The 27261-nt window shown below is 36.9% G+C and overlaps 1 protein-coding gene across 3 annotated transcripts in view; it reads right to left on the bottom strand.

The window, feature by feature from the left end:
• The window catches only part of PKIA (cAMP-dependent protein kinase inhibitor alpha), a 54379-nt gene that overhangs the window by 5035 nt on the left and 22083 nt on the right, over positions 1-27261 (bottom strand). The window contains exons 1-3 of one of the 3 annotated variants that reach the window (XM_090283754.1): positions 5063-5110; positions 3730-3781; positions 68-245 (exon numbers count right to left, since the gene is read on the bottom strand). In XM_090283754.1, coding sequence (XP_090139880.1) covers positions 68-218 — 151 coding nt within the window. In that variant the 5' untranslated portion in view covers positions 219-245; positions 3730-3781; positions 5063-5110. Of the gene's footprint in view, positions 1-67; positions 246-3729; positions 3782-5062; positions 5140-27261 lie in introns of those variants that run through there. The other 2 variants (XM_090283755.1, XM_090283753.1) reach the window with 2 other exon arrangements.

The following is a 27261-nucleotide window of genomic DNA, read 5'->3' as shown; positions in this document are numbered from 1 at the left end:
AATCCTATTTAGTTAAACGCTGCAAATCATTTCTTACTCATAGAGAGATGTGTGTCAAACAACTCACCTGTCTTGTTGATATCAAGACCTGCTAATTTCAAGGCTAATTCATTGCTGTTACCACTTGCAGAGGAAACCAGGATGTCATGTATTGCATTTCTTCTACCTGTTCTTCCTGAAGCAATAAAATCTGCATATGTAGTTTCCACATCAGTCATTGCTAACAAATATCCACATAGCAGGGACTAAAAAAACAGAGAAAAATTAACAGGTAAATATCATGTTTGTCAATAGTAAACATTTAACCAAGACATGTTAGATTGTGGCCCTATAATGTGAATATGAAATAATTGTCTTGCTTACAGGCCACAAAACAAGCAATGCTTTGATTCTTGATAAAGGGTCATGGAATGCTTTTTAATGGGCCTGACAGTAAATATTTTAGGTTTTTGTGGAACACATGATCTCTGTCCCAACTACTCCACATGTGGTTATAATGCAAAAGCAGTCAAAGACAATATGTTAAACAATTCTAATAAATAAACTGTGTTTACAAAAATAGGCAGAGGATCAGATTTAGCCCACATGCTATAGTTTGTGGCCACCAGGTATTGATCACAAAATTATCTCTCTCTAATGCTATTTTTGTCAGTCTTCTACTCAAGAGAGGAGAGCTTGAGATCAGTTGCATACCAAGGTTGGGGTTGGGGGAGTGGTGAAAGTGGCCCATCCTAGAGGTAAGAAGTAAGCAAGTGCCTTGTCTCCAGAAAGTCTACGAACAATTATGAAAGTGACCAAAGTCCAGCTTGCTTTTCATCATCGCCATGCACCCAGCAATTCTAAACCATTTCAGGGATCAAATACTGCTCCCATTTCAGGACATCTCCCATGTAGCCTCCTTGGTAAGCCATTGCTTGAGAGGAATAACAATCTTTCTTGACTGAACATTTGAAATAAAATTTCAGATTTACAAAGGGGTCAAGGTGAATTTTTCAGAACAAACTTGATGACACACATCCTTAATTAAACACATAATGAAGAAAAATATTTTCAAGGAAAAATATGAGATGTGTATTAACAAAAGAACACTAAATACAACCCTTTAATTTATTTTTTTATCTTTAAATTTATATCCCTCTTGAAAGTCAAAAGAGGGATAGTTACTAAGATGAAATAATGACTTTCTATTGGGTTAATTTGTTTAAACAGGACCTTTAAAATAACACAATTTCCCTCCTATTTCTAAATGTTCCAGTTACATTTTATTCTATTTTAATATTAAAAGCTCATACCACTAATCAAGAGAAATGAATCTTTCCAAAACATAAGAAGTATGAAGGAAGCTAAAATAGTAGAACCCATACATCATCGTGGATGTGCAACCTGCACTTTGAAATAACTTAATGCCATTGACAGTGCAATTGAGGCTGGCAGCACATTCCTTTAGACTGAGTCCTTCTCTCAATGCATATTGAGAGAGCTGCTAATTCAACCTGCAGAAAACGTGTTGTATTCTCTCTTTTTTTAAAGAGGAAGCTGACAGAGGAAAAAGGGAGGAATTATAGTATAATACAAGCTTTAAAATAGGAAATATTTGTATACTACATGATTTACTGTGACTGTATTATGGATAACATCGGTTTCCATTCCCTTGACTATAACTACCATTCTTTTTTTATGGGAATATGATTTAATGGTTGTTATAATTTTATTTAAAATGTTAAAGTGCTCTTCAGAAGATCTGGGTTTTGTCCTGGTTCTGCCACTGTGTCATGGAGTGACTCTCTGAAAATCACTTGACCTCCTGGTCTTCCATTGTTTAATAAGTAAAATGGGACAACTGGGTAATATTATGATTAATGGCACTTCAGATGAAGATGTAAAAGCAATGACTATTCAAAATTGTCTCACATCTAAAATCTTGAACTTGGAAAGTCCCTTCTGTGGCCATAACCACTTATTTTTTTCTTTTCTTCTTACTCTTAATGAATCTGGTCACATCTTTAATTCTTTTAACCTTTTTATTTTAGTTTCCTCTAGATCCAGTCTGAATCAGTTGCCCACCATTTCATGTAGCTTCTAATTAGTATCAAAAATTCCCTCTGATCTACTGTGACCTCGACCTTCCTAAGCCTCACCTGGGAAAACAGCACTGTGCACTTTCTCTGATCTCCTTACTGGGTGGCTAGTGTTACAGAAAAAGTCACAAAATTGTGCCAATTGGCTCAACTAGAAATTTTTGACACTATTATTAGTCTACACTCTGAGTTGTTGGGAAATTATTTTTCACCTCTAGTTGACTCTTCTTTATGCTTTTCTCTGTGACAAGGATTCCAAACCTTTTTCTGTCCACACAACCAGATATTACTTGCCTTAAGAGATGATTTAGATATTCCTTTTCCAAGAAGATACAGAACATCTGTTTCAAGTTCTCTTAAATCGCCTCTTCCCAACACATTTCTCTGTAAATCACTATTCTTTCTTTTCTCAATGAACTAACCTCTTTCTTTTGGAGGTATACTGTTGATTCTATTTCTTACCACCTCCTGTAGAACCTTAATTCATCTATTTTTTTTCTCAGTAATTTGAGTCTTCCCTGTCCTCTAAATTTCTCCCTTAAGTTTATAAGCATGTTCAAGTCTTCTTTTACTAAAATAAAATTGAACTAGCCATTTAAACAAATACTCTTTCCTCAACCTTCACTCATCTTTGCATTGGTTTATTTTTTTCTTTCATTAAACTTCTCAGAAGGGCTCAGCTATTTTTATTTTCCTTTTCTTTGAAGGAGCCTTTAGAATTTTTATATTTTATTGACTTACATAGTATATTTTAAGGATACTATTTTCTTATAGCTCACTGTAGTGATCTGTATTAACATAAAGGAATATCTTTATGCTAAAGTTTCCTGTGAGTGTCTATCCTGTGTGAGCTCTCCACAATGCATGATACTACCAGATACATACTCCTTGAAACTCTCCCCTAGCACAAACAGTAACTTATAGAGCATGGTTATTAGTATAGGAATCAGACCTATCTGCATTTGGTCAAGACTTTCTATTAACTTGTTATGCTATTTCTAATCTCTCTGTACTCAATTCTGCATCTATACATAATGACAGAAATACTTAGTAGTCAAGGTGGCTATGAGAATTTTTTTGATTATGTAGCTAAAGATGCTAACACAACGTTTGGTGCATGGTGGGGAGATGCTGATAAAAAAACAGCTGTCACTTTCTTCGCTTCCATGATATCTTACTTATCCTGGTTCTATCCTATTTGATGTTTGTATTCTTCACAGATTTCTCTTCCTAGAGTCACCTGTTAAAATAAAGGCACATTTTGTAGGAATTAAAATCCAGTCTTTGATCTTATTTTCTGACATGAATAACTCATCTAATCCCAAGGCTTCTAATCCTCTTTAAGGATTATGCTGAAGTGTGCATCTCCTATTTAGACTGTCCTCCCAAGCTTCTCACACATGAGGAAAACTGCTGCTAAATGGGTATTTCCACTTGGTTTTGCACAAGCATTTAGAATCCAATGAAACAAAACAAGATTACAACAAACACACAAATAGAGAAAACTGGCCTCATAAATACATTGTCTTAGAGCATATTTTTAATCATATATCTCACTTGATATCCATGTCTAATCACTACCTAGGTCATGTTGGTTTTTATTTTATGTCACTCATATTTATTTCTTGTGAAAGATAGAAACAGCTCTTACCAGGATTACTGTTATCCAGAAAGAACCACATTTGCTGCTTTAACTTCAATCACTCAGTTGAATACAGTGGAAGATAATAATGACAATTGTGAGATGAGATAAGACATCCTCTTCCCTTTAGCATTTATGAAATATATTTGCTAGACTGATATGCATCCAATTTTAAACTGATAAGGTAACATAGAAACTAAATACTGGGCATTTAATTATGGTAGCTATTATAATTATTATAATAGTAATAGTTATTATTGTATCAGTAGTATTTTATTTTTATTACACTTCTTTCTCCAGGCAATAAACTTGTTTTTCAGTGAAAAGAATAATAAATGACAAATACACATATAGGAATATGAGAATGAAGGAAGAATACAATAACATTTTTAAGCAAAATACATAGATGCTGTGAATGCTATATTTTTCTTTCCTCATGATTATAGTTCTTGTAGTGAATTCCAATTTGTGCTAAAAAATAGTTATTTTTACATGCATGGCAGCTATGTTATTTTTTTTCTTTCAGTTAAACATGTAGGCACAACTCTTCAATTACACTACATATACTGCTGTATAATCACTTGGAGATTTGCTTAGAAATTCTGGGGAAACTGTTGCCATATGATGTTTTCTGACAGATATTCTCCAAAAAAAAATAACAAAATTCCCCCAAATTCTAATAAATGTCAGCAGCTGGTAGAGTTTTAATGGAGTAGTAATTAGCACACAGTCTGACTTTATAAAAATAAACAAATTGGACCAAAACCTGAAAAATTTACCGAAAGTGGGCTTTGCTTCTTCAGCAAAGTTTCCCTATTTAGGTTACTATAATTAGAATTTTTTAGACATGACAAAATGGTAGTATTAGGTATAAACAACATAACATGCTGCTTTAAAAAAAAAATCTAGTTTTACAAAAGAGCCAATTGTGCTAATATTCAAAACCTGATTAGAGAGCAAAAAAGACACTTTATTATTTAAGTACTGTATTATGTAAAGGTCAATTAAAATTTTAAGCATAAGTTTCTAAATATTGATATGTAAAAATCCAGTAAAAATCCACGATGAGAAATAAGCCTGTTCTTTTTTTACTCTTTTTTAAAAAAGCCCCCTTTTCTCACTCTTTAACAAAAGAAATAGTGTATTGGTATTCTGAAGATTTTCCTTTGTATAATGGCTTCCTAAACTGTGATTCATGATTTGTGCTGATCTCTTCCTTGTTTATGCCCTTTACCTTTTTAAATATAATATACACAAATTAGAGGAAATAAACCAGAATATTTTACTCTAGAATTCACTGATTTAGATAGCTTGTAAGAGTCTAGGAAAAGTATATACTTACATCTCCTATATTAAGCAAATTGAAGTGTTCCACATAGATATATCCTAGAAGAAGTTGGGCCTGTGAAGCTGCTAAAATGATTTTTATAGTGACATTGAGTCATGAGCCAAATGGTGACTGGATAACATGCTAATTTTACTCCTGTAAATGGGGACATATGAAATGAGACTCACAAACTTGGAAGAAAGAATGCAGAGAATGCCATCAGCATGCTCTGAAGACTTTTTCTTTCTAATATGAATGACATGATGTAAGTTTAAAAGAGAAGACAAATTCTTCCTGTCCCATATCACAAAAGCAATTATATAACTTCTCATTTGTTACTTTATGAAATCATAGGAAGTGTTAACAGCCCTTAAGTAAATTTCTATGTGCTGAAGGCTTGGTCTACATTAGTGTTTCTGAAGTGTTTTGGTCTCAGATTTCCATTACATTCCCAAAAATTATTGAGAACTCCAGTGAGCTTTTGCTTATGTGGTTATATCTGCCAGTGTTTACCATATGAGAAATTAAAGTGGAAAAAATAAATATTTATTAATTACTTAAAATATAGACAATAAATAATTAAATGTTGTCATTAATATTTTTAATGAAATGAAATATATTTTCCAAATCAATAAAACCATGAAAAAAATGTATTTTTTTATATTTGAACTTCTCTGGCTTAAATAAGGGGTGGGCAGGAAGTGGGGAAGCAATAGGAAAACAAAATGTGGGGCAAATTTAATAGATAAACAAACAATTTTTTTCTTCTTTCTTTCCTCTTTCCCTCTCTAGTGGGGGGAGGAGGGAGGAAGAAGAAAAAAGAAAAAGAAAATATAAAGAATGGAAACGCAACTCCAGTGAAAATTAGAAGGACAAAGATTTTCCTTCACGCTGTATATTTTTCTCCCTACCTGATCCCTCCAGAAATTGGTACCCTGAAGAAGTAAGTAATGACATAAGGTTCTTTGCATGAAAACAATAAGACCAGTGGTTAATAGAGGTCTTATCGACCAAGACTTTGACTGGAATGTGGGCTCTGGTTGTTACCAAAAGCCCTACAGAACCAAGGGTGACCTTAGAAGGTAATAAAAGCCCATGAGGAAAAAGGCCTGGTACCTAGGCTGGATGTGCGGTCCATGGCAATCTTTCCAGGGAAGGAATGAAGGTTGCTTTCCTGAGAGATGGCCAAAAGGGACCTTAAAGCACAATGGAAAACCTGAAGGACTTGTAAAAGACAGGTGTCTACAGACAAGGCTGAATGGAAGGTACATGGCTCAACTTTGGTTACCTGAAGGGCAGACAGAAGGTCACCCTAAGTGTTTCATGTGTAAGTTCCAGCAAAGCAGACTTAAAGATCAGAAGTGATCATTTGCTGCTCTTGTTGAGTTCATGCAAATGAACAGGATAAATTAAAAATGGACATAATACAGTCCCTTTAATGACAGGGGGGTAGGCTGAGGGAGAAAAATCATGACCCAAAAAAAATCACAACGCCCATTGATAGACTATAAAGTAATACAGCTAACCATTGTTAAAGTCTCTTCATTTAAAGTTATCTAGCATTTGTAAATCAAACTAGATCTGTGACATCATCAAAGATGATTAATTTACAGGCTAGAAGAATGTCAAATGCCTTGCAACTGGATGTCTTCCCATCAAGACAGGCTTACAGAACTAGAGAATGTTTTGTGGGTTATACTACATAAATTAACACGTGTTTTCTGTTTTCAAAGGCTATAAGCCTAGGATCTCACTACCAGAGTGATTGTCTGTACATATAGGCCTCACTTAATCCTATCTGCATCGCTGCCTCTGGAGACTGAACGGTTTGGCTATAACAAGTTGCTGGATTGGTGAAGAATGGGATGGTCTGTGGGCTTCACCTTAAAACAGGTTTCTCATTTCTATTCCAATGGCTTGGACAGAAAATACCCAGAGGTCTAAGAGGAGGGAAACCTAAAATATTTCCCTCAGCCCAAGATAAATATAATGGATAAAAGGGTTCTGGATGAATATGATGTGCCTGGCACACCTTTCTCCAAAGAAGCCCCTCTTTTTTTTCCCCTTAATTGGGGACATTGAAAAATTAATCCCTGCTTTTTGTCATCTAGTGGTTATGGATTGAATGATGCCTTCTAACCCTGTTGCCATATTTGTTGACCCCAGTATACAACAAGGATGCCAGCTGACCTGGAGTCTGCACGACCCTTCCCCATGTGGGAAGGCCACCCTCCCCTCCACACCCCCACTCTTATTAGGGATTTCTGGACCCAAGGTTAGGTAGGACGATAACCACGCCCAGTTTGAAGCAGCTAGAAGAGCAGGAGACCGTTGCCCACTCTCCTCTATAAGATTACAAATGGTCTAAAGTCTGGGGGGGGGGGTTGATACATTTTTTATTGTTATAAAAAATTAATTAATGAAGTAATTCTAAAATAATGGTAACATAGGAAAGGGACAAACTGGATAGATTGCATGCAGGAACCATGGACATGGACTGGGGAAGGGAGGGATTGCTGTGGGAGGGGTGTGCTGGGCAGGGGGGAACAAAGGGGAAAAAATAGAACTATTGTGACAATATAATCTATAAAATGTAATAAAAATATTTTAAAAATTTGTAAATGTCTTGCTTACTAAAAAGCATTTGATTTCTTGTATCTGCTTCTACAATCAATTTGTTTCAATATATTGTTTTAGTTAAAGTATATGAAAAATACCTGGCCTCTCACAGATTTTTGAGTTGGAAAAGTAAAGAGAATTTAAATAGCCTTTTGAGATAACTGTGGGTTTTTTAAAATTTTGTAATGTGGAATATAAAACCATGTTGGTATTCTTTCCAGGTTCTGTTTTATAAAGTCTATTGTATACTTAGCACTTTAAATGGATATTCTGCCTATGCAGATCTTTTTAAAAAATATCAGGCATTGGTAATTTGGTAAATATTGGTTTACTGGATTATATAAAATTTCCAGAAACTATCATCTTTTATTATACAACATTACCTCTGTTAGTATAGCCACCTATCTCATTAGAAAAGTCTTTAAGAATTGGGAAACTGACAAATTCACAAGAACAGAAAGTATGTTTTCCAAAATTGTAATTTTTGTTTGAAAGCTCAGGTTTTATCACTGGCAACAGATACAGTAGGATTTTGCATACCTTGAAATGACAAGCTTATTTTGTTCATTTTAAAGAAAATCTCTACTAAATGCCCAATTTTGAGAAACCACAGTTTGCCAGTCAGTTGTTCTTTGAAGTAGCAACTGTGATTCATGAAAAAGTTGCTAGTTCTGGCTCAGTCTAAGCAGTCACAGTGCTTTATTAGGAACAACCATGCCCTTTGGCACATGGCAGGAGTGCCTTATGACTTTCCATTTCATCACACAGAATATTAAAAAGACCCATACTTAAGTCTAGATTTGACAAAATATTAATTTTTTACTTCATCAAGTACATTCGTAGGTAAATCTTGCATTTAAAAAATATTAACTGTGAGTGTGGGGTGGTGAAGAATTCCAGGGTTATTAGTACAGTTTGGTGCCACTGAATTGACTAGTGTTGAGATGCCAAAATTTCCCCACCATGCTTTTGTACTGGTGGTGCAAATACCAGACAAGTAAAAAAGGCAGATAGCATTAAGATTATTATAAAAATTATTTGAAATCTGTGGGCCTATTGACAGTGTCTCGGGGAATGACTGAAAGGGCTTAATGGACATGCAGGAATCCAGGGACCAAATTTGAGAACCATTCATGTACACAGTAAAAGGAAACTATATGATAAACACTATAGATTGGAGAAGGAAACCATTTTTTGAAAAATTGAAGCAAATAATTAACTCCTAGAATATTTTGTAAGTATCAGCTGATACATTTCCATGTTAAACATTATCCATCTTTCTCTTTTATACTGTATAAGGCTATTACTTGCCTCATTAAATCTTAAAAACAATCTAGTAGCTTATTTCCAAAAACAACCTCTTAATCTCACAAATCAGAGGGCTTCAAACTAAGTCTCATGAGTTCAGGACAGGGTCCTGAAGCTTGATGTAACTTCAATTCTCCTTTCCTTTGAACTGGTCTATCATCAAATCACACTTTGGAGTGAATGACAGAAACAGAAAAAATTAAGAATCATAATCCTAAGAATAGAAGTTAATTTAAATATGTCCACAAAAGTCTCCTGTATTTGGACATAATTATAATTCCTTCACCAGATTATGGCTTGAATGCTCTGGACTATCACTTGGTATAACAGGGGTCCATATTGCCCTTCAGAGAAGGTTCGATAGTGACCATTCAAAACCACATTTAAAACGGTGATCTCAATACTGAGTTGTATCATAGAGATATACAAACATATATTAACAAAGTCAAGCCAAATCACCTTTTTTTTCTATTCTAAACCCAAGGCAGCAACCTTTTTATCACAAAATATTGTTAGAATAAAATTGGCCCAATATGAGAAAAAAAATAGACTGTCTTTTAGTAGTTTTCACAATACGTTTTTGACTAATACTGTTAGAGATAATATCCCATCTCTTTATTTTATTTTTAATATGTTTTACTAATTATACTGCTACATTTGTCCCAATTTCTTTTCCCTCGCTCCCCTCCACCCAGTGGCCTCCTCCCTCCAGTTGTCCCCCCCTTTTAGTCCATGTCCATTGGTTGTGCATATAGTTCTTCTCAACCTCTTCCTGTCTACTCCATTCCCTCCTATTATGCTTCTTAATTCCTGTACCATCTCTCTCCCTTTCCCCCTTCCCCCTCCCTGCTGACCTCCCCCCGATATGCTCCCCACACCTATAATTCTTTTTCCACTCTCATTGCCTACTTAGTTTGCCTTTGTTTCTATTCCCTAGCTTCTGTTGTTGGTTGTTGTGATGCAGTTTTCATTTTAATGTTCATAATTTTGATCCTCTTTCTTCTAAACCAGTCCCTTTAACATCTCATATAATAGTGGTTTGGATCTAATGAACTCCTTCAGTTTTACTTTGTCCTGGAAGCACTTTCTCTGCCCTTCTATCCTGAATGACAGCTTCACTGAATAGAGTAATTATGGTTGTAGGTTTTTGCTTTTCATTACTTTGAATATTTCTTGCCAGTCCCTTCTTGCCTGCAGGGTCTCCTCTGAGAAATCAGCTGATAGTCTAATTGGGACCCCTTTGTACATAATTCTTTTCTTCTCTCTTGCTGCTTTTAAGATTCTCTCTTTATCTTTAATTTTTGACAATTTGATTATAATTTGTCTTGGAGTGGTTCTCCCGGGGTCCAGTTTTTCTGGAACTCTCTGTGCTTCCTGGACCTGTAAGTCTATTCCTTCCCCAAGCTAGGGAAGTTCTGCTTCATTATTTTTTCAAATAATTTTTTCTATTTTTAGTTCTTCTCCTTCTCCTTCTGGCAATCTTATAATTCTAATGTTTGTTTGCTTTTAGCTGTCCCAGAGGTTTCTGAGCCTTTCCTCATGTTCCTCCCTTTTGTTTCCTCTTTTTGCACTGGGTGACTCTTTGTTCCTTCCCTATGTTCTGATTTGTTGATTTGATCTCTGGTTTTCATTTCCTCACCACCTGTCTCATATGTGTTTTCATTGGTTTCAGTGTGGCTAGCTTTCATTCCTTCCCTGTCATGTTCCACATCTTTTGTTAATTCTGTAAGCCACCTTATGACTACAGCTCTGAACTGAGCCTCAGAAGGATTTCTTAGTTGCTCATTGGTTAGGTCCCTCATCTGCTGCCTGGTGAGCTGCATCACCAGGATTTCAATCATAGTCTGTTTCATCCTGTCAGTTTTCTGTTTACCTTTGTTTCCTGGGCAGGCAATAGGGGCGGCGCCCCGTGCACTCATCACTACTGGGCAACCGGCGACCTCTTTCACCACTCTGTGGCGCTTTGTGTGGGGGCGGGGGTCCAAGATGGATTCCTGCTGTTACTCTCTGCTGAGAGACTGGGAGGCTCCTTCCCCATGGCCTCACCATCCAAGGCAATGGGGGGGGGGGTCTGCTTTCCTCAGCGTTGGGATCACAAGCTGCCGGGTCTCAACTGCAGCTGAGATTGCTCCCCTGGTGTTTCTCACAATCCTGCCACTATCCCCACTGCTACCATGGATAGCACAGCCCAACTTTTCTGTCCCGATTCTGATTTCGCCCCTCCTACCCATCCAGATGAGCACCACTGGTTTATAACTTCATATGTTGGGCTTCCATGTAGTTTTATTTTCTGGAATTTCTGGTAATTTTTTGTTTTGAGGTAGTTGTATTCCTACTCAGTTGTGGAGGGAGAGAGCGTGTCAGTTTAAGCCTCCATCTTGGCCAGAAGTCCTGAATTCTTTTCCCCATCTCTTTAGATGGGGGAACTTCTTCAACTCTTTCCTGACAGTTGTGTGTAATAGAAATTCTCATTTAGAAAAGTTCTAATATTTGACATTGATTACTCCTCTCAATTTTATTCCTATTCATCAGTTTATTTCTGATGTGATAATTATGATTGCCCTGGCTGGTTTAGCTCAGTGGATTGAGCATCGGCCTGCGAGCTAAGTGTCGCTGGTTCGATCTTCCAGTCAGGGTACATCAGAGAAGGAAAACTCTGACTCCAAAAAACCTCCGCTGCCTTGCGGCATACCTCTTCAGGGGAAAGGCTAAGGGAGTAAACCCCGACAGAAAATCCGGAGCCGGAGTCCCTAAGGCGGTTTGACGTTGTAGTCAACACCGGCAACTCCTGCGGCGCACCTGAAGCCAAGCTGTATCGACTCCGTCTTTCCCTTGGATCCTTCAGCTGCGAAGAGAGGGGGGGTCTGCTGCATGGGCAACAGCAGACCCTCCATATTACCCTGCCCAGGCTCTGTAGCTTCAGCGTCATCGCAAGATGTCGATTCAACACGGGAGGAGACAGATACCATGTCACTCCCGAGTCGGACTGCACAGCCATTCTCGGCGGTGCAGATAGACTCTTAAGAAGCTACACCATCGTCTCTCGAGACGGACGGCTGCCAACGACGATAATTATGACCCTTATACGTTTATATATTGTTTCATAAATTCATAACCTAGTTAATTGTATCATAACTTAATTTCTTCTCAGAAACTTTCTTTAGCCAAGATTCAAATCTTGTTTTCTATTTCCACAATGCTTAACTAATCAAAACTTTATACTGTGAAATCTAACTCTATAAATTTTATGAAGCCAGAAGCATAGGCTGTCTTCCTTGAGGAAATATTTTCTCTGTCTACTTAGGCCACAACAGTTAACCTTAAAGCTACTTATAAATCCCATTGCTCATCTCTAGCTCACCTCTTTTACTATAGCTAACAACAGCAATTTCTTTGTTTTTGTTTGTGCTCCTTCAGTTTAAAAAAAAAGTTAAATTATAGTTTGCTTTCCATATTATTCTGTGTCAATTTCAGATGTACAGTATAGTGGTTAGATAATCATGTATTTTACGGAGTGCACCCCCTAATATTTTAAGTACCCACCTGATCCCACACATAGTTATTACAATGTTATTGACTATATTCCTTATGCTGTACTTTACATCCCCATAGCTAGTCTAACTACCAATCTATACTTCTCAATCCCTTCATGTTTGCAGTTTTATTTATATTTTATTATCTTATTTTTCACAGAAAATCTTGCCTACTGACTTTATGGAGACTATCAAGATCATCCTACATAAATTTCATCAATTCTCCTTTATTATCACAGCAAAAGTTGTTCCTCTCTTTATTCAAGAGTCCTTTTGCCCAACATTAACACCAGACTGGTGCTTGATTCCATCTTCTCTTCCATTATTTGTCCTCAATCCTGCCTTGTGCTTTGGCAGTCATATTTTTCTTACTCTTCAATGCCTATAAAATTGCTTACATTTTCCCTGTTGTAAAGTAATTTCTTCTTTTAACTCTGTATGCCCTTTAATATACTCACCTGTTTTACTTTCATTTAATCTGAGACTTACAGGAACACACGTGGATACTAATTGTTCCTGTTTCCTCTAGATTGATTTATTATAATGCCTTTGCTTTTGACTTACATTGCTATCAATTTACTATTATTGTTCTCTTGAAGAAAGTTTTATTATAGATTAATCACAAAATTCAATAGGCTTTCACAATAATTATTTATATTAAGTTGTATACAGCATTTTACATTGTTATTCCTCTTTTCTTTAAATATTTTTCTCTAGTGGCTGCCACATATATAGTATTTTTGGTCCCTCTGTAATCATCTTCTCATATTTCTTCTTGATCTTTTCTACCCTTACCTCCTGAAGAGTCTTTATTCTCTTTTTTTATTCTTTATGTTCTGTTTGGCAATCACATTTACCCCAATATCCTTAAGTGCCCCCTGCATATATATGAGTATCAAATTTATATGCTTGGGGCTTGATAGTCTATGAATTTTTATTGCCTATTGGATATTCCACCATTGATGGCCTTTAAAATTGAAATTTAGTAAGTTAAAAATGGAATTTCTTGCTACAACTCCACCTTCACTCTCAAAACTATTCGTTTTCCTCATTTTGTGGTGTACAAGTTCTGTCTGGAAAAACTCCAACCATGTTAATATAATGAGAATGACATCAATGTAACCTGGTAGCCAAGGAGAATGGACTGGAATATGTATGCATGAACAATGATGACTTCACTGTACTAGACACTGTTGAGTGAGCATGGATATTGTGTGGCCATCGCATTCAAAATGACTGAGTAAATAGGGCAACAAATCTGCATCCAATTTTGTGTTCAGCTTGAACATCCCTCCACAGAAACTACTGGGATGATTCAGAAGGCCACAGCTATGGGCTACTGGTGATTGGAAGCGTCATGACAATGTGCCCATTCATGCATCACATCTCATGCAGAGTTTTTTGGTGAAACATCAAATCACCAAGGTGACTCAGCTATGCTACAGCCCAGATTTGGCACCTTTTGACTCCTGGCTTTTCCCAAAACTAAAATCGCCCTTGAATGGGGCAAAGATTTCGGACCGTCAATGAAATTCAGGAAAATACAATGAGGCAGCTGATGGCAATTGAAAGAACTGTGTGAGGTCCCAAGGTGCCTACTTTGAAGGGAACTGAGGCATCATTGTCCTATGTACAATATTTCTTCTATCCTGTATTTTCTAGAATTAATTTATCTATTTTGCATAGCACATGGCTGGATACTTTCTGGACAGACCTCATATATTACCACTATTTTCTCAGGTGCCTATAATAAAAATCTTAGAATTGTCTTCAGTTACTTCATCTCACTAATTCTTCACATCCATTTTGTAAAACTCATTGTTTTAATTCTGTCCATTCAATGTCACTTTAATATTTTTCATTTCCATTCTTTTTTGTGGACATTACCTTTGTCATCTCTTTCTTGACTATTGCAAGTGTGGACTAACTACTCACTTATCTAGGCATATTCTTCTCCAATTTATCCTAATGAGTAACTGTATTACAGTGTTTATTTAATTCAGCACTGTGTAAGAATTATTTTCACGTTACTTTCTCCCTATATCATATTTCCCTTGAGATCTGGCTTTTTGATTTTTGTGTCCCCCACAATGCTTGGCACAGGATTTTGTACATTGTTTCTGCATCTACAAAAAGTATCTCATAGATCTGTTTTTAAGTATCTTAATATCCTTATTGGCTAACTACATTTTTCAAAGTTATAACATTCTCAACAGTAAAAGTAGACTGAGAAAACATGTTTCATGAGAAGATGATGGAGGAGTGAGGGGAGGCTACGCTTTCAGGCTCCCGAGACCTGTCTGTGGTTTGGACTAGTTCCAGACAGAACATCTCGGTGAGAAGCTGGACACTGGCGTGAGTCGAGCCTTGGCACTGCTGGATTAGAGAAAAACCATCTGGGAACAATCTGTTTAGTGAGGATAGCAGAGGAAAAAGGGACAAGACGGGATTCTTGATTGGGGTGGCTGCCTGAGCAGTGGCTGGCAGTACACAAAGGCTTTTTGGTGACCACAGGCATCCCCAGGGAGGAGTTGAGAGGAGAGCAGATCTCTGCCCACTGGCAGAGACAGGACTTGACCAGGTGGCATTGGCGCTGAAGGACAGGAGACAGTGTACTGCTGTGCAAGTGAGAATGTAATTTTCCTTTATGTTTTTCTCTTGTGGACTGCAGAGAGGGGTGGAAAGTTTGGGGGCGGTAGGACATTCTTGAGGAGCGCAGGCACAGAGGTTCACTCGCCCACTCCTCAACCCTCCCCTTGGGTCACGCGGGTGTGCATAGGGAAGTGCCATCATTCACTGGCCCAGGTGTGCGGGGCCATGAGTCCAGATGCCCCATCAGACAAAGGATCAGTGCACCAATTGGCGCAGGGAGGGTCTACTAGACATGCAAAAGACCATGCGCAGACACCCCTCGCCAGCTCCAGTGGGCGCCAGGCCAGAGCACAGAACACTTGCTCAGGCTCTGCTTGCGCCTGCCCAGACTGGTGCGGGAATGGTGGGTGGCTGCGGTGCGGGAACAGTGGGCAGCAGAACCTTACAGATGCCCACTTCTACTTTGCACAAGTATCCAAGGCCCCGCCCTAAGAGGCAAGAGACCACCTCCCAGAGCGTAGGCCTGAGGCAAACTCTGAGACTGCCTTGCATGTGCAGGGGTGCACACGCAAAGGCACCTCAGCTAGCTCCAACAGGCGCCAAAGGAACGCGCTGTGCAGGCCCTGCAGGTGCACACCGCTGTTGCAAGGAACAGGAACCTCTGACCCGCCTCATTAGACCAGCTGTGGACGCAGCAACACACAAAGGCTGTACTGAGTAAAAACTTTCCTTTCTTTTTTTTTTTTTTTTTTCCTTAAAGGGAAAAGAGAGGAAGGGGAAAAAAAACTATATCTCTAATCTGTTTTATATAATCTCTCCCTCTCATCCTTTCTCTTTAATTGTTGTTTATTTGTTTGTGTGTCTAGTTCAGCCTCCCTTTCACTCTAAATAAATAGAATATAACTACTATATAAACCCAATACTATACAATCCACTTTCTTACTATATTCTGCATTCTTCCATTCTTTTCTTCTATTGTAATTAACATACAATGTAAATATTACCTACTGTCTTGCATAGTCTCAACTATTATTATTCTATCATCCTCTCTCTAATAAATCATATTTTTCCTCCCTAAAAACAACTCTTATCTATTCTTCCTATAGTATAAAAGCTCTAATCTCTCTACATTTATATTAATACAGGCTCATTGGCTGACGATAGCAGGATAGAGGGTGGGGGATATTTTTGAGGGTGCGGGTCTCCTGCCTGGGCTGTGTGTTTATGTTTTTAACAGCATCTCCACAAAAGAACTCAAGACAAAGTGGACAGAATGACTCTCAATCAACTAGCCAGAAGGAAGATCCTACAAAAGAGTATCTGAAATGTAACCAGACAACATAAACAAATGACATAAAGGGTAACCCAAGAACATCAGGCTCAGGAGATCAAAGAGACTGAACCACTGAAACCCCCAGATCTCCCATAAAAAATCTCATACCACAAAGGTGGGAAGTCAAAGCAGACAAACCCAAAAAAACCAAAAACAAACAAGAAGAATCCAACATGATAAGACGCAGAAATAACCTCTCAATGAAAAGAAAGAGGAATCCCAAGAAAGAGAGGTAGATGGAATAGACATAGCCCAAATGTCAGACATGGGATTCGAAACAATGGTGGTGAAGAAGCTCAATATACTCGACAACCTTAAAAACAACTATGACAACCTCCAAAAAAGTTACCAACAGCTCCAAGAAAATTATAGGAAACTTGCAGAGAATTACACCAACATAAAAAAAGAAATAGAAATTATTAACAAGAACCAGGAAGAAATGAAGAATGTAATCTCTGAACTGAAAAACACAGTAGAATCAGTCGAAAGCAGACTAAATGAAGCAGAGGATCGGGTTAGTGAGTTAGAAGATAATGTAGAGAAAAATTCCCAGACAATACAGCAAAATGAAAAAAAGGTTGAAAAAGTAGGAAAAAGAAATAAGGGTATTACAGGATAGCATCAGGAAAAAACAATATCAGAATCGTTGGAATTAAAGAGGGACAGAAGAACAAAGAATACAAAAACTGATAGAAGAAATAGTGACAAAAAATTTTCCCAACCTGATGAGAGAAAAAGTTATACAAGTTCAGTAAGCAGAGAGTTCTAATGAAGACGAACCCCCAAAAAACCATTCCAAGGCACATCATAATTAAAATGGAAACATTCCAAGACAAAGAGAGAATCCTAAAAGCAGCAAGAGAAAAACAGCAAATAACACACAAGGGAGCTCCGATAAGGCTAGCGACTGATTTCTCAACAGAAACACTACAATCCAGAAGGGAATTGTCAAAAATATTTCAAGCAATGAAAAACAAAGGCCTACAACCAAGAATACTCTACCCAGCAAGGCTCTCATCCAAAATGGAAGGTGAAATAAGGAGTTTCTCAGACAAAGGAAGACTAAAAGAATACATCTCCACCAAACCAGCATTGCAAGAGATGCTAAAGGCAATGCTCTAAGAAAATAGAAGGAAAAAAAAAAGAGAGAGGAACAGAGGTACAAAGGGAAATGAATAAATACACGTCAATAATAACCTTAAATGTAAACAGATTAAATGATCCAATTAAAAGACATAGAGTAACAGAATGGATAAGAAAAAAGGACCCACATATTTGCTGTCTACAAGAAACACACCTCAAAACAAAGGATTTACATAGACTGAAAGTAAAGGGATATAAAAAATATTCCAAGCAAACGGACCAGAAAACAAAGCCAGGGTAGCAGTCCTAATATCAGACAAAACAGATTTCAAAGCAAGGGCAATAAAAAGAGACAAAGAAGGACATTTCATAATACTTAAGGGAACAATGCATCAAGAAGATATAAGACTGATAAATATATGCACCCAACATAGGAGCACCCAAATACATAAAGCAAATACTAGAAGACAACAAGAAGGACATTAACAAAAACACACTAATACTAGGGGACTTCAACACACCATTACCAACAATAGACAGATCATCGAAGCAAAGAAACACCAAGGATATACAGGCACTGAACAACACACTAAACCACATGGACTTAACTGATGTATATAGAACTTTTCACCCCAATGAAGCATAATATACATTCTTTTCAAATGCACATCAGGCATTTTAAAAGATAGACCACATGATAGGACACAAAACAAGCCTCAAAAAATTCAAAAAAATTGAAATCATATCAAGCATCTTTTCAGACCACAATGCCTTGAAACTAAAATCAACCTCAGAGAAAAAAATCAAAGACACCCAAACTCATGGAGAGTGAATAACATGCTATTAAATAATGAATTCGTTAACAATGACATCAAAGAACAAATCCAGAAATTTCTAGAAACATAATAATGAACACACAACAGCCTAAAACCTATGGGCCACAGCAAACGCAGTCCTAAGAGGGAAGTACATAGCAATACAGCCATATCTGAAAAGGATAGAAGAATCTCAAATAAAAAATCTAATCCTAAATTTAAAAGAACTAGAACAACAACAACAAACAAAGCCTAGGGCAAGAAGAAGGAAGGAAATCATCAAGATCAGAGAAGAATTAAATGACATAGAGACTAAACAAACATCCAAAAGATCAATGAAACTAGAAGATGGTTCTTTGAAAAAATAAACAAAATCAACAAGCCTCTAGCCAGGCTCATCACGAAAAAAGAGAGAACACCAAAATAAACAAAATCAGAAATGAAAGAGGAGAAATCACAACTGATACCACAAAAATACAAACAATTGTAAGAAATCACTATAAATAATTGCATGGCAAGAAATTTGACAACCTAGAAGAAATGGACAAATTTCTAGAAACATATAACCTTCCAAAACTGAATCAAGGAGAAGTAGAAAGTCTCAACAGACCAATAACAAAGAAGAAAATTGAAACAGTAATCAAAAACCTCCCTGCACACAAAAGCCCTGGATCGGATGGCTTCCCAGGCAAATTTTACACAACATTTAGGGAAGAACTAACTCCTACCTTCCTCACACTATTCCAAAAAATTTAAAAAGAGGAAAAAATCCCAAACTCTTTCTATGAAACCAGTATTACCCTAATTACAAAACCAGGTCAAGACACAACAAAGAAAGAAAACTACAGGCCAATATCACTGATGAACATAAATGCTAAAATCCTCAATAAAATATTGGCAAACAGGATCCAGCAATACATCAAAAAGATCATACACCACGATCAAGTGAGATTCATCCCAGGGATGCAAGAATGGTTTAATATTCGCAAATCAATAAATATAATACATTACCTAAACAGAATGAAAGACAAAAATCACATGATCATATCAATAGATGCAGAAAAAGCATTTGATAAAGTACGACACCCATTTATGATGAAAACATTCAGCAAAACGGGAATAGAGGGAGCATACCTTAACATAATTAAGGCTATATATGAGAAGCCTGAAGCCATCATTATACTCAATGGACAAAAACTGAAAGCATTCCCCCTGAGATCAGGAACAAGACAAGGCTGTTGACTCTCTCCGCTCCTATTCAACATAATGTTGGAAGTACTACTAGCTACAGCAATCAGACAAGAAAAAGAAATGAAAGGCATCCAAATTGGGAAAGAAGAACTAAAACTATCATTATATGCAGATGACATGATAGTATACCTAGGAAATCCTATAAACTCCACTAAAAGACTACTCTATATAATAAGTGAATTTGGCAAAATAGCAGGGTACAAAATAAATATACAGAAATCTAAGGCATTTCTGTACACCAAAAATAAAATATCAGAGACAGAGACAAAAAAGAAAATAGCATTTACTATAGCAACAAGAAAAAAATAAATAAAGTACTTGGATAAACAACCAAAGAGATAAAAGACCTGTACTCAGAAAATTATGTAACATTGAAGAAATAAATTAAGGAAGATACAAACAAATGTAAGCAAATACCATGTTCTTGGATGGGAAGAATCAACATCATCAAAATGACCATACTACCCAAAGCAATTTACAAATTCAATGCAATCCCTATTAAAATACCAACAGCATATTTCACAGACCTAAAACAAATACTCCAAAAATTCATATGGAACCAAAAAAGACCCCGAATAGCAAAAGCAATCTTGAGACAGAAGAACACAGCAGGAGGAATCACAACACCAGATATCAAACAATACTACAAAGCCACTGTGATCAAAACAGTCTGGTACTGGCATAAGAACAGACATATAGATCAGTGGAACAGAATAGAGAGCCCAGAAATAAACCCAGGCCTCTATGGTCAACTAATATTTGATAAAGGGGAAAGGAACATAAAATGGAGTGAGAAGAGCCTCTTTAACAAACGGTGCTGGGAGAACTGGACAGGGACTTGCAAAAAAATGAAACTAGACCACCAACTTACACCTCACACAAGAATAAACTCAAGATGGATCAAAGACTTAAATGTAAGCCGTGACACCATAAAAGTCCTAGAGGAAAATATAGGCAAGAAAATTTCAGATATCTCATGTAACAATATCTTCACGGATACATCTCCTAAAGCAAGAGAAATAAAGGAAAAAATAAACAAATGGGACTACATCAAACTAAAGAGTTTCTGCTCAGTAAAAGAAAACATCAGTAAAATGAAAAGGAAACCAACCATATGGGAAAACATATTTGCCAATGACATCATAGACAGGGGACTGATCTCCAAAATATATAGAGCTTATGTGACTCAACATCAAGAAAACTGACAACCCAATTAAAAAATGGGCAAAGGACCTGAACAAACACTTCTCTTAAGAGGACATACAGAAGGTCCATAGACATATGAATAAATCCTCAACATCATTAGCAATCACGGAGATGCAAATAAAAACCACAATGAGATACCATTTTACCCCAGTCAGAATGGCCATCATCAATAAATCAACAAACAACAAGTGCTGGCGAGGATGTGGAGAAACGGGATTCTTACTGTACTGTTGGTGGGAATTCAGACTGGTGCAGTCACTATGGAAAACAGTATGGAATTGCCTCAAAAAACTAAAAATGGAACTGCTTTTTGAACCAGCGATTCCACTGCCAGGACTATACCTCAAAAATTTTAAAACACTAATTCAAAAAAACTTATGCACCCCTATATAGCAGCCCTGTTTTCAATAGCTAAGTGCTGGAAACAGCCTAAATGCCCATCTGTAGATGAGTGGATCAAAAAACTGTAGTAAATTTACACAATGGAATACTATGTAGCAGAAAGAAAGAAGGAACTCCTGCTATTTGCAACAACATGGATAGAACTAGAGAGAATTATGCTTAGTGAAATAAGCCAGGCAGAGAAAGGAAAATACCATATGATATCACCTAATACAGGAAACTAAAGAACACAAACAAATTAAATAGGACAAAGAGCAGAATAGCAGTCAATATGTGGGAGGGGGGAGGGAGAGAAGGGGGATAAGTAAGGAAAGGGTTTAGTAAAAGAACGTGTATAAATGACTCATGAACATGGACAACGGGGAGGGATATGATTGTGGGAGAAGGGGTAGGCTGTGTGGGGAAGAGAAATGGAGGAAAAATGGGAGAACTGTAATTGAAAAACCAAAAAAAAAAAAAAATCAAATAGAAAAAAAAACCATGTTTTCTTATTCCTATATAGCTCATTTTCCTGTGTTGTAATATTTTTAATTTAAAGAGATGAACTGTAATCATTTCCACTAATACACAGTTTTCTTTATATTCTTAATTACAACAGAGGATTTTAAAAATTAACAGCAATCACAAGCATTGTAGAATTCCTAGCAATCTATCTTATTTCCACTTTATTGAGGGCTATCTCTTTTAAAATTATTTTTACAAAACATGTATGACTAAAGTAGCAAATTAATGAATGGAATGATTTGTTCTGTCATTCATTGTTAGGGCTTTTTACATCATTTATTTAATATTTCAAATGGTTTATAAATCATTTATCAGCTACTCTTTGCAGCATCCCTACTGAGACAGCTAAGAAGTACTGAGGGTTTGCAAGTGAAAAATAGTATTACTTGCACATCACAGATGAAGAAACTAAAGCAGGGAGAGTTTAATCTACTGGACCATGTCTTACACACTCAGTGGTAGTACTGATGTCAGACTGGGAACCTGAAGTTATTCACATCAAAATCACTAAAGCATTAAGAGCCTGGGGCTGGTGCTGTTCTTTGTTATATACTACAGTACTTCCTAAATTGTTATCTTATATTCTGCTTTTCTGGCTCTGTATGAATCCAAGGAGAAAACATACTATTAAAGTATATACCTTTTCAATAAATTAAGACTATTTTTCATACATCAAATAAATATTTAGCTTCTAAACTCTAGGGACTTCTGGCTAAGATGCAGACTAGGTGGACACGCTTTGCCTCCTTACACAACCATTAAGGATTACAACTGCCTTAAAATAAAGAAAACAAGCAGAACAGCCAGAAAATTGAACTGTGTGGAAGCCTGACAACCAAAGATTTAAAGAGGAAGCGTTCATCCAGATGGGTAAGAGGGGTAGAGAGGATGCAGTATGGTGGTGACAGATGGCAGTGGCAAGGCAGAGACTGCAGCTAGCTAGCTGAATGAGTGGCCCCACATTATAAAAGCCAGGAGGGACAGCTGGGGAGCAATCCTAGCCCCAGGATAGACTGCACAGATCATGGTTCCAGCACCTGGAAAATAGTCTCATTGCTTCTGGCTGTGAAAACCAGGCAGGATTGAGGCAGCAGAAGATACTGCCAGTCTTCCAGGAGAGTCCACTTATGGGACCCCCATGATCCTAGAATGTATGCAAACCCACCCACTCTGGGAACCATAACCAGGGTGACAGCTAGAAGGGTGCCAAATGTATATGGGAAGCAACTGAAGTGACTGGAAATAGAGTGAGGGCTAAGCAAGCAATATTGTTCCCTCTCTGATCCCTCCACCACATACAGTCCCACAAAGGAGTGAAACCAGTTGCCCCACACTGACAAATACCTAAGGCTCTGCCCCTTACAATGTAACAGGTGTGGCAGCTCTATCTAATATACGGAGCCAAACACAGGAAGGCTGTCAAGCTGAGACATGGAAGAGTGGCCCGAAAGAGGAAGCAGATCAAAACTCCAGAGAAAGAATTAAGTGAAAAGGAGATACATGCAGAGTTCAAAACACAAAGTGAAATAAAGAAAAATATACAAGGGACCAACAGTAAGGGGAAGAAAGCTGGGATTCAAATCAATGATGTGAAACATAAAGAAGAAATAAACATTCAACCAGATCAAATGAAGAAACAAGAATTTAAAAAAACAAGGAGAGTTTAAGAAGACTCTGAGACATCTCCAAAAGTGCAAGAAGGAAAAGAGGAAGAGCAATAAATTAAAAAATTATTTGAAAAAAAAAATAATGTAAGAAAACTCCCTAATGGTTATGGGAATAGACATAAAAGTCCAAAACACAGAGTCTCTAATTAGTTGGACCCAAGGAGGACCACACCAAGCACGTCAAAATTAAAATGCCAAGAGCTAAAGAGAAAGAGAGAGTCTTAAAAGCAGCAAGAAAAATGCAGAGAATTATGTACAAAGAAGTTCCCACAAGGTTATCAGCTGATTTCTCAAAGGAAACTTTTCAGGTAAGAAGGGGCTGGAAAGAAGTATTCAAAGTAATGAAAAGCAAGGACCTACAACCAAGGTATCATTTAGAATGGAAGGGTAGATAAAGTACTTCCCAACAAGGTAAAAGCTAAAGGAGTTCATCATCATCATTACTTTATTATATGAAATGTTAAAGGGACTTATTTAAGAAAAGAAGATTAAAACTATGAACAGTAAAATAACAAACTCACAACTATCAACAAATAAATCTAAAAAACAAAAGCAAAAACAAACTAAGCAAACACCCATAACAGGAACAGAATCATAAGTATGGGGATCATTTGGAAAGTTATCAGCTGGGACGGGGAAGGGGTAGAATGGGGGAAATAGTGCAGGGATCAAAGTGCATAACTGGTAGGAACAAAATAGGGGGATGTTAAGAATAGTATTGGAAAGGGTGAAGGCAAAGAACTTACATGCATGATCCATGGACATGAAATAAGTGGGAGATTGCTGGAGGGAAAGGGGTTACCAGGTGGTGGGGGGCAATGGGGTAAAAATGGAGACAACTGCATTAGCATAACCAATAAAATATACCTAAAAAAATAAATATTTAGCTTCTAAAGTATGTTAGAACATTGTCATATTTCTTTAAAAAATAACTAATTATTAACAATTTCATCTTTAAAATTACAATGAAAGTCACATCAAACCCAATAGATATTTTCTGAGGTGGGAGGGATGAGTTCTGTTCCAAGTTGTAACAAGGACCATAAGAATCAGTTTTTTTTTTTAACTACTGCATTATCAATAATAATAAGAAAAATATCACATATTTGCCAGATATGACACTAAGAAGTTTATGGGAATTATATAACTTTAATTTCTCTACAACTCTATCAGGTAGATAGTCTCTTTATCTATTAGTTTTAAAGACATAACAACGGTTTAGAAACATTAAGTCATAAAATCGGGAACTGATTTAACCACTTATTAAACCAGTGCCATTTTCAATATTTTCCGTTGATGGATTGCCACTGAGATTACTTTTTAAATATGTAAGCAGTTCACATACAGTTTCTGAGACATTACTCTGTAAGGTAATATTTTATTGACATCCCTACAGAATCTGGATTTTAATATTACCAACTGATATGCATAATATTAATTGACAGCATCATTTTTCCTTGATTTCTACATTTGCTCTACAAACACTTTACATTCCAACCCACATATATCTGGTCTACTCAACCAGGTGATGTTCCTTATCTTCAGATACCTCACTGTCAGGGCTGTCTTGTGACAGAAAAAACACACCTGCTAGGGACTATGGGTTTGAGAAGGAGTTACAAAATTGTCTAACACCTGAAAAAATAATTCTAAAATGTAGAAAAATCTGCAAAACTTCAATAAAGAGCTGTTTGATTAATATGTTACCACTAATATCAGTACATTTCATCAACTGCAGTGTCACTCAGCTCTCATATAGTTAGTTACCTATAGAGTCTATGGAATATTTGATTTGGGTACATTTTAACATATTTAATAAAGTGTAGGGTGAAGCTTCCAAAAGTGCCATTGCCTAGGAGTGAGGCATAGAAGTGACTTCAGAGGGAAACTGCGGGCAGGACAATGAGAGAGCAGGTATTCATTGGAGAGAGCTGTCTGGTATATGAGAGCCAGGAATTCGTGAGTTACTGAGTAGAGAGCATGATAGGGGACCTTATGTTGAAATCCCTGGGATGGCTTCTGGATTCCTAACTTGGATGAATGAAAGGATGGTATTCTTTGGTGAATGTCAGAGGAACAGTAACAGCAGCAAAAGTATAAGAATGGCACTTTACCTTATCACAATGCCATACTTAAAGTAAATATGACCTTTATTTCCTTTGTGAATGAGTGAAAATGCATCAATTAAGCACAGACATCCCCACACATGCTAGCACCAGCTCTTCTGCATTCATATATTTACTGCATAGTGTTTAAATATTTGTTCTAATTGAAATAGTGTTTAAACACTCCAATATGCCTCTTTTCAGCCAAAAAGAAAAACAGTTGTTATGACTATATTTAAAAATATATTATTTTATTTTATTTATTTATTTTTATCTTTCTCTTTTATTTTTTGATTTTTCAATTACAGTTGTCCCATTTTTCCCCCATTGTTCCCCCCAATCCAAACCACCCATTCTCCTGCAATCATATCCTTCCCCGTTGTCCATGTCCATGAGTCATTTATACACGTTCCTTGACTAGACCCTTCCCTTACTTATCCCCCTTTTTTCCGTCCCCACTTCCCCCTATTGACTACTATTCTACTCTTTGTCCTATTTAGTTCATTTGTTTGTGCTGTTCTTTAGTTTCCTGTATTAGGTGATATCATATGGTATTTTGCTTTCTTTGCCTGGCTTATTTCACTAAGCATAATTCTCTCCAGTTCCATCCATGTTGTCGGAAATGGCAGGAGTTCCCTCTTTCTTCTGCTACATAGTATTCCATTGTGTAAATGTACCACTGTTTTTTGATCCACTCATCTACAGATGGGCATTTAGGCTGTTTCCAGCACCTAGCTATTGAAAACAGGGCTCCTATGAACATAGGGGTGCATAAGTTTTTTTGAATTAGGGTTTTAGGATTTTTCGGGTATAATCCTAGCAGTGAAATCGCTGGTTCAAAAGGCAGTTCCATTTTTAGTTTTTTGAAGCAATTCCATACTGTTTTCCATAGTAGCTGCACTAGTCTGCATTCCCACCAACAGTGCAGTAGAGATCCCGTTTCTCCACATCCTCGCCAGCATTTGTTATTTGTTGATTTATTGATGATGGCCATTCTGACTGGTGTAAAGTGGTATCTCACTGTGGTTTTTATTTGCATCTCTCTGATGGCCAATGATGTTGAGCATTTTTTCATGTGTCTATGGACCTTCTGTATGTCCTCTTAAGAGAAGTGTTTGTTCAGGTCCTTTGCCCATTTTTTAATTGGGTTGTCTGTTTTCTTGATGTTGAGTCGTATAAGCTCTTTATATATTTTGGAGATCAGTCACCTGTCTGTGATATCATTGGCAAATATGTTTTCCCATATGGTTGGTCTCCTTTTCATCTTGCTGATGTTCTCTTTTACTGAGCAGAAACTCTTTAGTTTGATGTAGTCCCATTTGTTTATTTTTTCCTTTATTTCTCTTGCCTTAAGAGATGTATCCGTGAAGATATTGTTACGTGAGATATCTGAAATTTTCCTGCCTATGTTTTCCTCTAGGACTTTTATGGTGTCACGGCTTACATTTAAGTCTTTGATCCATCTTGAGTTTATTCTTGTGTGTGGTGTAAGTTGGTGGTCTAGTTTCATTTTTTTGCAAGTCCCTGTCCAATTCTCCCAGGACCATTTTTTAAAGAGGCTCTTCTCACTCCATTTTATGTTCCTTCCTCCTTTATCAAATATTAGTTGACCATAGAGGTCTGGGTTTATTTCTGGGCTCTCTATTCTGTTCCACTGATCTATATGTCTGTTCTTATGCCAGTACCAGACTGTTTTGATCACAGTGGCTTTGTAGTATTGTTTGATATCTGGTGTTGTGATTTCTCCTGCTGTGTTCTTCTGTCTCAAGATTGCTTTTGCTATTCGGGGTCTTTTT

The sequence above is a fragment of the Furipterus horrens genome, unplaced genomic scaffold (genome assembly GCF_987537825.1).
Source record: "Furipterus horrens unplaced genomic scaffold, mFurHor1.1.pri manual_scaffold_7, whole genome shotgun sequence".
Taxonomy (NCBI): Eukaryota; Metazoa; Chordata; class Mammalia; order Chiroptera; family Furipteridae; genus Furipterus; species Furipterus horrens.
The sequence above is the reverse complement of the archived record's forward strand: the minus strand, read 5'-3'. Positions and strand labels throughout refer to the sequence as shown.